Here is an 18193-nt window from a genome sequence, read left to right on the forward strand (position 1 = left end):
CAAGCAGTATAGTCAGCAAGCGAACAGGCAGGTGACTAATTTAAAAATGTAATTGGATTTTTAGTTTCAACTGGCACATGTGTTATTATCAAGCTTTTTTATTGTGCATAAAAAACAAATCAACTTATAACTCCCCAGGCTGAGGGGTGTAACTAAAGCTGCAATAAACATCACTACAATTCCTTTTCCCCCAAGTCTGCAAGAGGTTTACTAGACATGCACATTCATTCTTGCACTTTGCAGCATATGAAAGCCAAGCCGAGCTGCATATTGTGCATCATTCTTGTTTCCAGTAGTCAGTTTGCAGCTGCCTCTCTAATCCATATCCTGGCCTTATCATCCATTGTAAAGTGAGTTTTGTTCCAAACTGATAAGCAAGAGCGTTAGTATAATAATCCTGTGCTCAAGCTTTAAGATCTAAAAAAAAAAAAAAAAGAAAAAGAAAAAATCTTCATTTCCAGCTTGGCTGAAAACACATTAGGGGTATAGAGGTCTGGGTAATGCTTCCCTGAAAGAATGTTTAAAGCAAATGTTCATTTCTAGTGAATTTTGCAAGAAGGATAAACCAATTTTAGACGACCCTTTTCACGGCTGTGGTGCATGGATGTTCTCAGCGGGTCTCTCTGCACACAAGGCTCTCACTGTTGTTTAAAAATGTAGTAACTCTGTCCTCATTAACCCTGCTTTTTCCAGGATATAAATCTGCATACACTGATCTTGCTCTTACATCAAAGCAGTTTGAATATAAGAGTGCATATATATTCCTATTTAAAGAATTGTAGCGATCTGGATACATGTCTGTATATTTGACCTGATATGACCTTCTGTAGAACTTGTTTAAAGGTCTTGCTCAAGACAGAAACTGGGTTGGCGGCATCACGTGGCTTCCACCGACGCCAGTAGCACACATGGGATGCAATTTAGAAACAGAAGAAGTAGTAAAGGGGCAGGAGGCGATGTGTCGCAACGTGCTCATCCAGGAAGTGAATGTGGTAAAATTGCTGCTTTTGTGTGTCATGTGGTTCAGTCCATATGTCTAGGTAAGGACGGTAATGTTAAAAAAAACAAACACACACCCAAAAAACTATCTAATATAGTTGTTTATTCAATATGTGGTAAATTCAATGTGCAACACTTCCCCTGAGCCCCAGACCACTGTGGATTAAATGTCACGGCCTGTCAGAAGAGGTGAGTCCACAGGTGAGTCGAGGCGGTCGCAGCTCTCTGTAATAACAGCCGGGCAGGGAGGATCTTTCTTAAACAGCTAGAGTTGAAATCATGACTTTAGAGGATATTGCTCGTGAATTTTATAGATATGAGTGAAATCCAAGCAGCAACCTCCAGGGCTGAGAAATAAAGCCAACACGGAAGTGCTAAAAACTGCAGTTCTTTGAATGGCCACTTAAGGCTGAGTTAATCCCACAGACTCATGTGTTAACATGTCCAACTTTACAGCAGGAATAAACATGTTTCCATCCTGGTCCAAACACGGTTTTGGGATGAGTTTTATATAACTCATCTGTTTAAATTGTATAATTGTTGTGCATAATAGAGGGCGTGGCCACTTTGACATCTCGGCTCCACACACGCTCCACCTCTTTGCCCATTTTGGGATTGGCTGGGAGTCAGGCGGAGTCAAACACTGCCAAGATGGCGATGGTGGAGCAGCCCACTCTGAGCTTCAAAACTGCTCCTCAGAAACCTGTGGGTGACCCATCTTCATTTACAGTCTATGATGAAATCAAGTTATAATGATGTAAGTCTGTACTCTTTTACGTCTACATAGTGATTGTTATTAAAATCACAAAGGTTTCACTTTGTAATACCAAGAGCTGTGGTAGATGTGTATTTGTTTTTTAAAATAAGATTAAACTCCAGGAACACATTTATGTTTTTCAGAAAGAATGAAAAAAATGCTCACTACAGTCACTGTACTGTCACTGAGTTTGAGAAGGTGAGCCTGCATGCGACTTCATGACCTTGGCTCTCTCTCCTTGATATGCACATTAACTGTAGGAGAAAACATGATTTCAATATCAATAGGACTGGTCGCTGGAAAACACTGTCATTGAAATTAATCCAGGGTTTTCAATCTTTCAGCATCAACATTCTCCTGGGTGAAATCCAAGGTTAGTAGCAGGACACCATTTTGTGGGATTTAATAGTCTTAATAATCTGACTGACTTTGAGTTAGATACAGAACATGGTCAGGTTCCTTTGATACTTCAAATGTGACAAAGATGAGTACATTGTGTTCCCACATTGTAAGATAATGATGTCTCAGTCAAAGGAAATAAATAGATAGAGGAGACAAATTCAGCCAGCCACAGTAGCTCATTCTGTCAGCCTTATAAAGAGCTCATTTAGATAGTGATGCATTGTTTCATGCTTATTGGGAAAAGGCAAAACCAGCGGAGGTACACTGGCTTACTCTGAATGTAATCCAAAAAGGTTTGTATCCATATGCGTATGTAGGCTGTTAATTTGTGTCAGCCTGTGTTTGAACCCCTGATGCATTTCTCCATGACAGAAGTGACCTCCATAATGTATCAGCTTCATGTGGATTCGGCTACACCCAAAGTGTGCTGATCAGTTATCACCAGCTGTCTCCTGTGAGATCACGTGGGGCTGTCAGACCCAGCACAAGATCAGCAGTGACATGCATAGGCGAAACACAGAGGGCAACGTGCTGTAGCTCAAAGTCCCCTCGAACAGATCTGATAATCTAATGTGTGCAGCAGAGGGCAAGGGGTTCACAAGAGGCTTAATGTGTGTTGAGTAATGAGAAGCAGTGTTTCACCAGAACACAGACTTCAATAAAGCCTTTTCTTCATCTTGATTCGTATAATGCCTGTTGATTAAACACGCTGAGTGATTCTAGCGATGCTCTCTGGTGACCCCACCTATTTGTAAAGGAGACAAATTAAAGTCCTCCATCAAAATGTGATCAATGCCACAGAGCCTCTGGCTGAAATGGGCACCGCGACATAATGAAGCTATAACTCAACTTTACTGCATGGTGAATGAATGATGGACATTTGAAAGAACCCAGAAAAAGATTTCCTGTTAACTCCTGTTAACTGATTCATTCACACACTGATTGATTCATTCATTCATTCACTCACTCTTATTCATCCATACACTCGTTCATTCATTTAGACTGATTACTTACTGTAACTAAAATGCTCGACCAATTCCAGCAGATTTAATTGGTCCAAATGAAATGTTCTACCTGGCATGAGATACATTTAAATTAGATGATAAGGAGCATTCTGAAACATATCTCACATTGGATTAATTTTGTTTCTTGAATTTGAATATGAATGTATTATATATGTATATATATGTGTATATAATGTTTTATATGTAGCACTTTTTTTTCATATCTAATTTCACTCGAGGAAGTAATTCCCCTTTTATTGAGATCAGAGTTAAAGGTGCCCTATGGATGTTTTTTTTTTAATATTATTATATATTCATTTCACTCTATAAAGTAATTCCCTTTTTATTGAGATCAGAATTAAAGGTGCCCTGTGGAGTTTTTTTTTCTTCTTTTTTTTCAAACAAACAAAGTTGTGCTTAAGCTCATAAAAACATGAAACAAACAGAAATTCTGCATTGTACCTATATGGTTTGTATATATTCATTTATTTTACATACATATAATTATTGTTTGGAGAAGTAAGTGCAGTCCTGGAACACGCATTCATACTGTTATGCCTGATGGACAGTCTGGGCACCTGGGCACCTGGCTGGTGTGGGCATGTAGTTTGATGGTGGTCGGAGTGAATAACAATGGGTAATAAATACCCACCTAACTGGAGGTTAGCTCGACAAATCTACCTTTCTCTCTCTTCTTGCTCTTGCTTTCTCTCTCTTGCCTCAGCCATGTGTTGCAACATGTCTCTACTTCCTGTGTCAGTCATTTCAAATGAAAAGCCCTCTGTAGTCACGCCAGCGCCTATGATCATTTTGCTTTATGTATATAGTGGAAACACTGCATTAGATTTATGGTTTTCCATTCTTGATAAAATCTTATTTGTGATCTGTGCTACTCAGTTGAACTGGATAGTTTCATCCCCCCTTTGAGGAGGAAAATTCTCCTCATTCACATTCAGGATGTTATTGATAACCTTTTCTGAGAGCCAGATAGTCAAAGCTGAAATGCAGTATTGCCTGTGATTGGAAGTCTTTCGCAGACAATGGCTTACTCTAACAATCATTGCCTTGTTGAATGGATGCTATTATTATTTTATGCCAATGGGAAAAAATCTGTTTGCTCATGACTAATGAACTTGAGGTTGCTCCTTTCTAAGCTACGGCTTTCAAACTGTCACCTGCCCCAAATACATATGAATAAGGACTCAGACTTCACAAAGGCAGCTTTGGCATGCATCAAAAGTTCTTAATAAGATACTTTACCTGCAAGGCACCCCATAAGTGACTGCAGCACCAGCAGTTTCCATAGCAACATCATCTTCAATTTTGTAGGGTCAAAGTAGTCTCACATTCAATCACAAATGTATGGAATCCGATTTGCACCTGCCTGGTTTCCCAATCTGTGGAAAAAGAAACAGGTGAGATGAGTGCGGTGAGAAGGCTGTCATTAGCAGCACCTATGAAAAGGAGTCCGGCTCACCATGCTCATTTCACAGGGTGTGGAGCACAAAAAGAAAGCAGGAACATAGAGCAAAGAGCACTGTGATTGTAGTAATTTCATTTGTAACAGTTATAACTGAACGTAAACCTGTGAATTTATGATATAGCTAAGCAACCAGCATTTACAATGATTCACTCAATGTTTCAATCAAATACATTGTGCAAGTTGTTCCTGTTTCCACTTTCCTAAAAGTTGCAACCAGAAAAAAACAAAAAACAAAAAAAAAACAAGGGATTTCAGTGCTAGGCACATGAACACAAAATATCTCACATACATTCATTTCCATATTCCCAGCAACTCCAGGGACAGTCGATACAAAAAGCAAAGCCACTCCTATAAGTTCGAGTAGCATTGTTCTTGCTTGAAGCCTCATAGCTTTTATGCTCACAAAGGTGCAAAGCCGAAAGATGACAAACCCTGAAACATCTAGAAGAATTTCACAACAGTCGTGTGCTTTTCCCTCTTAGACATTATCTCCCTGGAGTGAGAATTAAAACTCAAAAGTTTGTTGAGTGTCAGGAAGGCAGGACTTCTCAGCATCTTAAAGCTCTGCGACAGGAAAGAAGCTCAAAGTACAAATGAGGCTGAGTAGGAGAGAAAAAAAGAAAAAACACTCTGTTATAAGTCTGTTAATACTCATGAAGATGTTTCATGGTTTTTTTTTTGCTGAAAAGGAAACCCAAACATTAAGAAATTGTTTTTTGTTGGGGATGAACTACTCACTGATACATGACAGTTTTTGACACATTCATTATCTTAATACAATACATGCTGTAGTGAGTACAGGAGAGGATTTACAGCAGGTCATCTCCCTTGTCAGTGGTCCGCTTTAACAACAGATTAAGTTACACAAAAACTGCAGCACTTTGAATTTATCATTCAAACCTACTGCTGGTTTTCTTTAGTTTTCCGTCCCTTTATGTACAGATTTCTGGCACAGTGACTACATGTCTTATAGGCATACCATACGTTGTGACTGTTGGGATAAGTGAAGTGACTCAGAGGCATCATTTTAAATGTTCTAGGACTCAAATTGAAACTGGTTCTGAAACTGTCTGTATGTAAGTTTTTATCACACAGCAAATATCTGCATATGAATGGATAGATGAGTGTGTCAGTGTTGCAGAGATGGAAGAAAAATGTTGATGGGATGTTACTACTGTCAAAATACAAATTTGACTGTGATTTTTTGTCTCATTGCTTCTTGTGATGTATAAGAATTTGAGCTTTGACATTACATCGTTCAGCACATGTCTTTTTATGTGTTGAAAACACTGATATTGACAATTTCGGTAAATTTGTGCCAAGGACTTTTTTTCTACTATTTTTCTTCTCAATAAACGTAATTGAAATATATTCAATCAGCTTGTGAGGCAAGATCAAGGGTTGTGAAAATAATAGTTTATCATGTCTTTACAAATTTGTCTAATTTTATCAACTGGCATCATAGAAATGGCTTAAGATTATTTTGGGGCTGATTTTGCCTTACTGGACAGTAATAGTGCAAGAAACAGTCAGGAAACATGGGGGGAGAGGGGTACGAAATGCAACACTCTGATCAGAGACGTTGAGGTTAAATAGTATACCCCTAGTCACAACTACTGCAGAGTACCCCATCATAGGATTGACAGAACAAAAACTGTCCTGCAGTAAAACAATGCAAGGGGCCACGGCGGTTGCTTGTGGCACCAAGGAGACATGAAACTAAATCCAGGAGTTTGACAAGCAGATCCCGTGAATCCGAGGGCACAGTTTGTAATACTCAGAGAGGATTTTACTCTGGAAATTTATCACAGCAGCAACTGTTTCATCTTTGGCCGAGATGATCACAAGATAACAGCAGAGATACTCCCTTGCTCATGCGTGATTGGACACTGCATCGTCTAACCAGATGACGTCCTGTTATTCTTGAGTTAAGCTCGCACCGGGACTGGCTCCATTCCAATGCCTAAGAAGTCTGTGTTTTTCCATGTTGGACTGAAGTCAGCCTGAATGCTACCTCAGCAACGAGTTGCATTTTTTCCATCAGTATGTGAACGATGTCTGTGTGTTCTGATTGACTGATTTTTGATTATAAGAACAAAGAGAACTATTTAGGCTCTGCAGGGAGGGGTTAGCGTTGTTGTCACATGCAATTTCTTGTTGGAATATTGCAAAGCCTTTGCATTGATAGGCTTGCAAGCTTGTACTTCTGCAATTGTTATTATGCTATCTTTTAAGACCCATTACGGCCACCAACTACCAATATGCGTTACTGCCCTGGAGTCGCCAGAAATGTGTATCCTGCACCTGTGTGCTCATAAAATACCTGAGCATCCTTGTGAAGATGCATTAGGGAAAATGGGATACAAACAATGCAGGAAACCATTCTTCAAAACGCTGCTCTACAGCACCATTTGTTGTCAAACACAACACTGGGTACATTTCATTCCCCATTCCCACCCTGAATGTTAAAACACTTTCTAAGTTTGGAACCAATTTGATAGGTATTTGGTTTTAAGGTGCTGTTGAGTCAAGGATATAAATAGGGTGCAGTGAAAGAGGCAGCTTTATCCAGTTTGCCAGCAATTTTGAGGGAAGAATACAAAATAAGTTGGAGGAAATGTCAGCGACTGCCTCTGGATAAGCTGCACTGATGTGAGAATTAAAGCAATACAACCAGTTAAGAATTGAAATCTACCTTTTACAGAACACCTTCAGGAAACAAGCAGCATTAATCTAATGTCTCCTGGGTAAAAATATATTTAGAGTTGAAGCGTGTTCGACACAAGCTTCTCCAAAATTACAACTATTTGTGTAATTTTACCATTACAAAGAAGCAAAGAAGAACTCTCTGTGAATCCACGCCGCTGTGATTCAGCGTAGATTACCCAAAGTTTTAAAACACAGCGAGCAAGACTGAGACGAAACCACTGAAAAACACATATAAAAAGGCTCCTGAAACTATTTGAATAGGCCACGTTCTTATTAATCTCAGCTTCTCTACCTTCCAGATCTGTCTCCTGTCTCCACCTACAGAAAAGAGGCCTTTTATCTTCATACATCATATAGAAGGTTGTCAGAGTCTGTCTTGGATATATCAACGGTGCAAGGCTGTGCTAACTTTTAGAGAGCTGTTTTGTGCATATTAAAGTGTGTCTTGTGAAAGCTCCAAGCCCTGTGCCTATTAAGCTAATGCCTGTTTAGTCTGTGTTAGCTTCCTTTTAACATTTTACATCAATTTTAATTTGATGGATCAAACCGTACAAAACGGGAGCGTGACAGGTGTAACAGCAGAGCTCTGTTTTGGGGACACACCAAACCATTTTAATTACAAGAAGAGAAAATTTAATTCCACTTTTAACAGCGGGGGCGAAAATTCACACACTGATCTGCAATATTGCTAAATTCACCACATTTCACAATTTCAATATCAAATGCATACACTGGGAATAACATGGACATGATTATGCATGAAAAACAGAACAGACAGGATGCAACTTGTGATTACATATTATTTAATATTGTGATTATATATATTATATCAACATTGGTTCCAAGTTGCTGTAGATCCTGTTTCCTAATGATTTACTAACAAGCTAAAGATGCACTAATCAATAATCAAAATTATCTGACTCTGCAGCTCTACAGTTCGTTTAAGTGTCTTTCAGCTAATTGCTTGGGTTAACAAAACCTTAACTATAGACATGGCATAATAAGCTCATCCTTAGGCACATGGCTTTTTTAGTCTTTGTCATTTAGGTATGATTGCTAACCTCTGCTATATGTTCATGCCAGTTGGCCCCTTGTTCTGACTTTGTTCACTTATTTGTTTCCATCTGATTTGGCAGTTAAAACATTTGCTAAGACTTAATTCAGATACTTCCGTTGTAGTTGTAATATTTTGTTAGTGCGACAGGATTTGCTCTTAATTAATTTCCAACCTTCTGTTGGAAATCCCCAATCTTCAGTTTCCCATGTCATGCAAAGAGTTCCTCAAGGGTCAGTCTTGAGTTCGTTAGGTTTTCCATTTACATGCTGCCCTTAGGTCAGATCATTAACAAACATAAAGTGCAGTATCATTGTTATGCTGACAATATAACCCGTTAGTTTAGGTATGTTAGAAATTGTCGTGTTTGCCACACCCACTTCTTTTGGTCAGATAGTCGGCAATCTGTCCACAAGTTTGAAAATAGGTTGGTGGTCCCACCCCCTTTAGCTATTTAGTCACGATGATGACTGATCACCATTTTGAATGCACCATTCAGGTACACATTGTGCACTCTGTATGATGCCATACTTGTCAGTGTGAATGCACTTATGCACTCAAAATGGCAAAAGTATGTATAGAAGTATGCAAATAGAGGCACAGCTGTTGATCTGCATGTGTGTGTGCCATGGTGGTGCCCCATCAGCTGCTACTCATAGAACTGTAGTTACTGTTGGTTACTGTTTTCCTCCACTTTGTTAAGGTCTGTTTTTACAGAATCAAAGTCTTGCTTTGGTCCCTCCACTCTTTTCAACTCTCCCTGATAAAGCACCCCAGCAGCTAAAGATAACACTACTGAGCGCCTCACAAACTCGCTCTTGCCTATTGCTGCTGTAATGGATTTAGTTACCCGATGCCAGGAAAATGGAAGTTGATAAATGTTCTGGCTACACAGAGCATATCCAGCTGTGCCTTGTTAACAAAGGTTCTTGCCTGACTTACAGGGTTTACCACTGTTTGTAATGTTACGACTGTGACACATCATGTGACACATTCCTCTCACTCATTTGCAAGGACAAACTTTCAAAACACAAGCAAAAGCAATTATAGTGATACTTTGACTCAAAGAACTGCTAACTGCTGTTAGTGGACAGAGTACAATAAAATGAATGAATGGCAAATAGGAAAAAAGAATGTGTGGTTGTCACAAATACATTCACTCCCAGTGGTGCTGTACTATTCAAATTAGAGCAGTACTACTGGGGCAAAACCACAAATGCTGCTGCTACTGCTGCCACCACTGCTACCACTATTACTTCTATTGTTAGAACTATAATTCACAGATGTCATTCACTTTTTATAATGCTGATTTCCTGCAATAATTTTGCAGTCAGACTCAGCACCACTCAAGCATTAGACATTATAGATGTAATATACTGCAGCTACATTTGTTAAAGGGAAATGACTGATGATGCTACAGAGCCTAAGGGGAGGAGATAATCAATGTATTCAGTCAGTAACAAATTACCAGAGAATTTAAAGATCGATTGATTTTCCCCCATCATACAGTCAACAGCTTAATTACATTTTTCATGTGTAAAATGAGCAGAACAACCACAAGTATACGCGTGGAGCTTTTTCTGAATACACAGTGGTTAAGAGATCATTCTGCCTATTGTGTTCTGAGAAATGCTACTGGGCCCTGAATAGGAAGGGGCTGTAAATGCATATATGAAATAAATGTTCCCCACATTAGCAACTATAAGTTTTTGGAAGTGCACAATTGTTATGAAATGACTTCTTTTTTTACTTTTATCTTGCCCATCCTGTAGATAAAAGAAGTGTGTCTCAAAAAGTCAACATGACGATCACTTCACACAACTACAACACAGCTGAAACAGGGGCACAGCTGCTTAAATCGCCTCTTTTATCCTCCTTAAAGTCTTTGCCACCCCAAAATCTGGGGATGCAGGGAACTGTCCAGAATCGATCTATTTACAAAAGCTGGTTCCAAGAAGAAACTGATGTCTTTGTGCGGGAGGTACAGAATCACACCTCGAATTAAATTAGCTCTGGAGGAGATAACACGTCTGGTTAATGTACTGTGCTGGTCCAAAGAGATCTATCGTCCAGTGTTCAATGATATCAAGGCGGAGAGCCAAACAGCAGTGATCGAAGGGACAGTTCAAACTCAGGAGCCACTCAGTTTCTAACATCTATAGAGGATACGGCCACCTTAATGACTCTCATCTGCGCTGGCATGTACTGACTGCTTTATGTTGGATGACAATCACATCACAGCTACATAGCTGGACCACATGGCTACGTGAAAAGTGTAAGTTATTTCAAGTCAAATTGGCCAGCATTCAATAAAAGAGGAAGGAAGCTTTTGAATGAAATCTTTTTTTATGCTCACACGCTATGCAAATAGCTCGACCTGTTCTGACAACACTGGCAATGGAATTGCAACACAGAGATGGAAAACAAGTAATTTACAGAAGTATTTGGTGATATCTTTGGGGCTGCTGCTATTATTTTCATGATCAGTTATATATTCATGGTAAATGATCTCCCAGCTTACCTCACAACAACTTGTGGGATAATCATTTAGAGTACAACATTATATGAATAATGACAAATCCACAGTTCTGTCTGTCTCTGAAGGGAAACAACATTAGTTGCACCCAGGCCCAGTGTGCATTTGGTCTCTGCAGAAAAGTCTTGAGAAATGAGCGCCAATCAATACAAAGTCTGTGGTCTCTGTATAGAGCAGAACCTTGACAGATGGTATAGATCACTTTTGCACAACTTTTCTCTGTGTAGAGTCCGTGAAGCCATCAAACCTTCAAGCTTACATAAAGTCTTTGTAGACCTAAGTTGTGGCATCCATCCACCATATTGTCATGTTTTCTGTTTGATGCAGAAAACTGTTGCATTTTACATTAAGTTTCATAAGTTTCTCCTTGACATTTCAGCTTGTTTGGTTGCCACAGTGCAAATAAAGATTCATGACATACACACTGAAAGACTCATTTATCAGAAAGCAAATACAGAAATTGTAGGGACTTGGCCTGCCAGGATCTTGAAAGCAGGTCATCAACCAAGCTTAGCTTAGCAACACTGATTGCAGCTAAACTACTAAAAAAACTTTACTCAGGCCATCCATCTCAACATTCACTTTGGCTGAGACTTTGAGCTTCCAAAATGACACAAGTAAATTAGCTCCATGACACAACAATAGTTAACAACGTTAGCAACATGTAGCTGTTCTTTGTCCTTTATGACCATTATCACCTTTTGCTGTTTACACATACAGACTGTATATAAAAATGGACAATGTGATGTCACAGTGAGTTACCACTTGTTTCGACCATGTGTTTGGTTGAAACAATGAAGTCCAGGTAATAAAGGATGATTATGTTTGTCTCTTAACATGTTAGTGCCTAAAGCATAACAGTTGTACCAGTAACAACCTCATTTCATCAGTGCAAATGTTTCCACTCTCATGGGAATACAACTATCAGATTAACCTTTTTTTTATTAGAGAATTCATTATCCATTAATTATTATTAATTATAACTAATGGACATTGTTTTTAGAGATGTTCCCTGTAAGGTGCAACTTAGATGGTGATAATTCACTGCTTCTCAGGTGGCCTGTTCATTATAAATGTTTATTATAAATAGCTCTATTACCAGTCTCATCTGGATGTTCTTACTGTCTCATTAAGCAAAAAAATGAATTTCATTGCCTTCCACTGTCATTTCCATATAGTCACAGTCCGTGACACAAGCTGTAGATTTACTCTATCACGGGTTATCATACATGGGCGTCAGCACCTTTGTTGTGAAATCATTTACATATGCCACAGGCCTGGGGCTTAATTTTACACTTCATGCTGTTGTGTTGAGCTCTGTGCACAGATATGGTGCTGGTAAAGCCAAACAGTGACAGCCTGATGAAACAGCTCTCTGCTGTGCATCCACATCACTGCAGATGTGGGTGGCACATTCGGACAGTTTGAAACTGGAGAGTGACTTTTCCAAACTCTATCACCCTGACACATCACAAGTGTCAAACTTAAAGAAACACCAAACTTAAGCTTGAGCCGAGGAATTTATTTTAAGAGGAAAAAAATAATTTGGAGTCAAAACACACTAAGATGGTAACTTTTATAAGATTTTGATTTCTTGTTCCATTTCACTTGTAAGGACAACACATTGGTTATTTCAGGTGTCTGAACAAACAACTGATGTTGCTGTTTCTCTTGCAAAGACAGCCTCAACATTTTTTTTTTTTTAATGGAGACACAATCATCACATTTCCATAAAAATCTGTCAAACATTTCCAAACCCATTTCCCTTTGAGAAATAATGACACACAAAGACCTTTCAGTGACATTATAATAAATAAACAATAAAATGTTAGTGTATTTCCCAGTACACACACACACACTGTGCTAACTGAAAGTGGTTTACTAATCCAGTATTCTTCAATTTGTAACTCAAATAAAACAAGCAACATCTCTGCATGGGGCACACTACAACAAAATGAATGCATTTTGACATAGGCCATGGCTTTAACTGAGGAAAAACGATTATTTGTCTGCATCATGGCTCTGTTAAAAAAAAACACTTTGAGACAAAAATGACCTGCATCAGTTTCTTAGAAAGCAAAATAAGAAGCGAGGTGTATCGCACAGCTTTTATTGTTTCCAGCTCAAATCATACAAATGCACTGACGATGTAATTACCACATAAAGACCACAGAGGAAGGACTTGAATGACTTTAAATATGGATCTAGCTTCTACTTTGTGTCACACAAATTAACAGCATTATGAGGGTGAATAGATCTGCACTTCTCATCTTATCTAAAACAGATAGTTCTACTGCAGCGAAACCAAATAGGCATTATTTTGTTCTTTCTTCTTATTGTCCTTGGTTTTAATGGATGAACCAGCTAATTGCACTCTGATACAATGACTACAGAATCTCATTTATCTGAGCCACACACATCTGAAATGGTCTGCTAAACAAACAGTGGCTTTGTGGAATAACTAATTATTTCATTTGAGAAACAGATGAGATTTTGAATACCTGAACTCTGCATCATCTGCAGTTCTCTCCAAACTTATTTCACATGAACTGGGTGTACTTCCTAGATGTGAAAATGTTGATTAGGGAGTTTTTCTTCTCTGAATTAAAAAAGCGACTTCAATCAGCAATAGAATGCAAGTGATGATAATGAACAGAGACGATACATCGTAATTTCCTCATTTAACAATTAAAAAACATTCACTGAGCAGCTGCAACATGTGTCCATCTACTAATGGGCATATCACCAAATTCATATTCTCAATCTGTTTTGCAGTGAGGAATCCATTTAATGCACTACACTGTTTGTGAATGTGGATGACGGAGCCTCATTATGTAACCCTAGCTGATTAGTTTAATTCAGGAGCTGGCATGTAAATGTCAAAATATACATAAAAACAGAGCATACTCCAGAGGCTGTTGATACTATGAAGGTGCCCTTGAGCAGGACCTTCCAGACTGAAGCTGTACTCAGCAGCTCACATGTGTGTGAAACTGAGGATTTCTGGAGAAATTCTACGGTAAGCATGCTCAGTGAGTTTCATTTGTCTTTGGATACAAAAAGATAAAAATGTGTATGCTTTTAGCAACAGCACAGCTGTGTGGTATGGTGGTGTGCACAAAGCCGGTGGTAATGAGACGGAACATTAACATTTCGTCTATCAAGAAAAAAACCCAAAACAAAACAAAACAAAAAACAAAAAGAATAGAGAGAAAGAAAAAAAAAATCCCATCACATTTTTTTTTCTGAGTATCTTTAAGATTTGCCTATGTTCAAAACCAAAAGATATTCAATGTACTGTAACAGAGATAGAAGGAAAACAGCAAATCCTCACGCTGAAGTATTATAGTGAAAAAGACTTCTATCGACTGAATAATCAGTTCATTCCCTCATCTTTTCAGCTCTAATATTCTTGTAATTTTTCTGAATATCCCTGTCGGGATGTAGAACATGCTGTGTTTAGTGACTGTTCAGGAGGTTCACAGGACTTTTATTTTATTTTATTTTATCTTATTATATTCTATTTTATTTTATTTCATTCAAACATAACTAGTTTTAATTTATCATATCATATATGAATATATGACCTGTTGTACAGTCGCAACTCAACAGTGGGTCTTCTAGAAATTGCATTTGGTTTAGTTGATAATGTGTTTTTCTGAGAGTTACCACAGATATATTCTGAAAGGATAATAAACCAAACTAACTAGTTTAGTTTTCCCAGTCACGTTGCAAAGGGAATTCTGTCTGGATTATGTTGACAAACAGGGTTTTTTCCAGGGAACCAGGTGCTGCACTGATGTACATAACAGATGTAGCAGAGAGGTGGAGGAGGTGGATGGTGGAGGTGGATAAGCTGCAGGACTTTAACACTGGAGATCCAGGAGTCCCAAGTCAGCTTAGGGTTAGACAGCTACTGAAATTTTGTTAAAGTTGGGTAAAAATTGTGGTTTTAATCAAATATCAATACCAGCCTGTGTTTTGTGCTTCAAGCCAATGTGAACCTTTACTACATTAAACCAAGACGACCATCTTTCCCTAAACCCTCAGGGATGTGACTGTCTAAACACAACAATTTGAATTGACACCAAACAGTGTTGCCAGTGAACACAACTCTATCAACATTTTGAGTCTTCTGGGTGACAGACACCACATTATTGGCTGTTAACACCAATTTACCACCATTAAACTAGAGCATTACATTCTCCATTAAATTCTTCCACAGAATAACTTCCAGGTTCTGTGGTTGGAAACTTTCATGACAAGTAGTTGGTGCCAGTCAATTTGTTCCATTAACTGTGGATTGCATGAGTTATTATTTTGCAAATAGATCTTGACAACAAGCTATCTAGTGCAAATCCCACTGCCATTACCAACTGCTGTTACATTACAGCGGCAAATCAAAAAGCCATTTAACCCAAACGTAAATGTAATATATGCGCATATATTGAATTTCCATATATGACATACATATGATATGTATGTGTACATGTAAAATAAAAGAAGTGGTAAAAGGGGTAAAAATGATCTATGAAACCTTTAAGAAATTGGAACTATTTCATATATTGACATATATGTCCAGCCAAATGTGTATGTTTATGTACTGAATATATGCTTATAATGTAGATATATGTTACTTTAATATATATATCCATCCCAAAGGCTGTCAAAAGGTCCAAAAGTCTGAAACCACTTTCCCAGAATAGGAACACAGACATGTTTAAAATTAATAAGAAAAACATATAGAATATTTATATGCATGTTGTTTTAACATATTTCATGTACAAATTAAACATGTATCATTAACATATATCCTAACATCATGTTATACTATTGGAAAATTAATCATATAGATATTTTAATATATGTACATATACAAATTTACTATGTATATTAGATAAATGTTCTAAACTTCTTCATATTTTCTCATTATTCATAATAATCTTCATATATACAAAGGATATATATATAGTGTGAATACAGTATATGGCAACATCACTCTTGATCTAGAGACATATTTATTACATTTCTGCATGGGAAACTACAAGTGATGCTTTTTAACATGTAAAATCTCTTTTGAATAATAAGAATTGTGTGACATAAATAACTAAAACTTGCTTCACCACATTGGATATTCTGACCTCGCTTCTTTACCTTAATTTCCATCTTGCCCTAATTTACTCAAAATAATACTAAAAATAATCTTCTTTTGATACAATCAAGACACTGTTTAGTCTGATGCCTCAGTTTTAAGTTCATGAACCCGTTTTCTGCAGCTCCAGACAAGGAAGATGCACAAAGACTTTGTAGGTTTAGAGGAAAAACAAGGACAAACGATTCTTTTTAAATGAAATATTTGCCTTGTTAATTGCTCTTGTTTGTGAAGTAAATCAAGGAACGGTGGTGCATCAGGGCTTCATAGGAGCTGAGGACGTTCATTTTAAAGAAAGAAAAACTTGTTTAAGGAGTTCAAATTGCTGTATAGCACACCTGCAGTTCTGTCAGCATTAATCCACCCTCAAAAGCTTGTGACAGAATCTGGTACAAAGTGTGAGGCTGCTTGTATTTTATTGACGCTTATCAATAGAAAGAAACGTTGTTTAGGGTATATTTAAAACAATCTTTTGAGTCGTCCCAGCTGCTCTATTCATTCCTTTAATCTTGATTCAGACAAAGAAAGTAACAATGCCCTGCGGGGAACGCAGTTTTATCAAGTGCTAATATTGTTCTACTGGAGGGAGGAAAGATGGCTCTGACAGAGCAGCCACACCCAGCGGAGCACAATACACCTCTGAAAATGTGGATCTTCAGTGAAAAAAAAAAAAAATCCACAGTCAAGTAAATGCATCACCAAAAAGAACCACGAACCTGGCTTTAGCCTGAGACTACTTGCAGAGAAGATGTTTGGAAGCCTTATATAAGTACATTTAATAATGCAGCAGCCTCAGTGCTCAGATCCCCCCCCTGAAGTTGGTTGCTGTGTGGCGTTGCTCTTATTAAGCACTCAATTAAAGCCATTCCCGAGGAGAGGCAGCGTGCAATGTTTGAATCGGGAAAACGTTGCAGGCTGAGACAGTCTATGAAGACTTACCCCAAAGGACCGTGGTGCCTTGAAACCAAAGGCCTAGAAGTAACAGAGCATCATAAAGCATCGCTAAAGCAGGGAAATTATTCTAATACGATTGGATTACAAATAGGGCATTTACAGAACCAATGAGACTCGATAAATAGAGCGGCAAATGGAGCTGTCTCAATGAGCTGTCTTGGATCTTTCCCTCTTCATTCTAAATACTAAAAATGAATGGAGAGATGGGACGAGGTGGGCAACACTGAGGAGCTCCGCTGTATTAATGTCAAGTGTACTTGTTCCTGACAGTTGTGGGGCTCCCAATTCACAGCGGTGTGCACACAATCACTTCTGATGGTGAAGAAGGGACATATTTGAGTAAATTACTCTTATTCACGACCTTGCTTTGACTAAATTATCCAACAATTCCTCATCCTCTTAGAAGTGTAGCCGTGGGTTGAAGACTGTGTATGCAGTCTCATGCAGATTAAAGATTTATTTCAATGAAATCCAGTCTGGGCTGTGCAGAGAAAAAACTGAGGGCAACTCATTTTGGAGAAAATGATTTTTGAAGAGTATTTTTTTGTAGGAGTAATTGCGTTTTTAAGAAAAATCTTCGCAGATACAGCGGGAGTTTCACTTATTCAGTGCTGACTCCATTAGCCACAGTTACTTTGATACGGTGAATCTCTTCTGTATCTGCTCGCTGACTCCTGGAATACAACTTAATCACAACTATCAAACCTTTTTTAGAGTTTGGCAAAGCTCTAACTCGCACCTCACTGCGTCAAACGACTGTTATGCCAGAATCAAGCAAGTAATGCATGGAATACATGAAACCATGACGCAGGCCACCAAACTACCACCAGCGGGCTGCAGCTTCCTCATCCACTCTCACATTGCTGCTCACTCTGCAGAGAAGCAGCTAAACAACTGGCACCAGGCGCCTGCTTTTATTTGCTGCGCCTCGTGGAAGGGGTCGGAAAAATATATACCTGTCACATGTTACATTGTGTGTTAGAGTGTGTTTATGAAAGGGATATCAGGCCAGAGACAAGCATGATGGTCCCCAACCTGGGGTTCGGGAGCCCCCCAAGGGATCATGAGATGAACCTAAAAGGTCTGAAGAAGATTTGGAAGGATTTTTTTTTTTAAAAAGCACAATTTTTTTTTTTTGTTTGC

The 18193-nt window shown here is 38.4% G+C and overlaps 1 protein-coding gene across 2 annotated transcripts in view; it reads right to left on the reverse strand.

The window, feature by feature from the left end:
* Positions 1-18193, reverse strand: part of cntn4 (contactin 4) — a 155354-nt gene that overhangs the window by 134025 nt on the left and 3136 nt on the right. For both annotated transcript variants that reach the window (XM_071493217.1, XM_071493216.1), the window contains exon 2: positions 4423-4559. In XM_071493217.1, the coding sequence (XP_071349318.1) occupies positions 4423-4477 (55 nt within the window). In that variant the 5' untranslated portion in view covers positions 4478-4559. The remainder of the gene's footprint in view (positions 1-4422; positions 4560-18193) is intronic.

This window comes from Trachinotus anak, unplaced genomic scaffold (genome assembly GCF_046630095.1).
Source record: "Trachinotus anak isolate AG129_WGS33_773 ecotype Australia unplaced genomic scaffold, CSIRO_AGI_Tana_v1 ptg000013l, whole genome shotgun sequence".
Classification (NCBI taxonomy): Eukaryota; Metazoa; Chordata; class Actinopteri; order Carangiformes; family Carangidae; genus Trachinotus; species Trachinotus anak.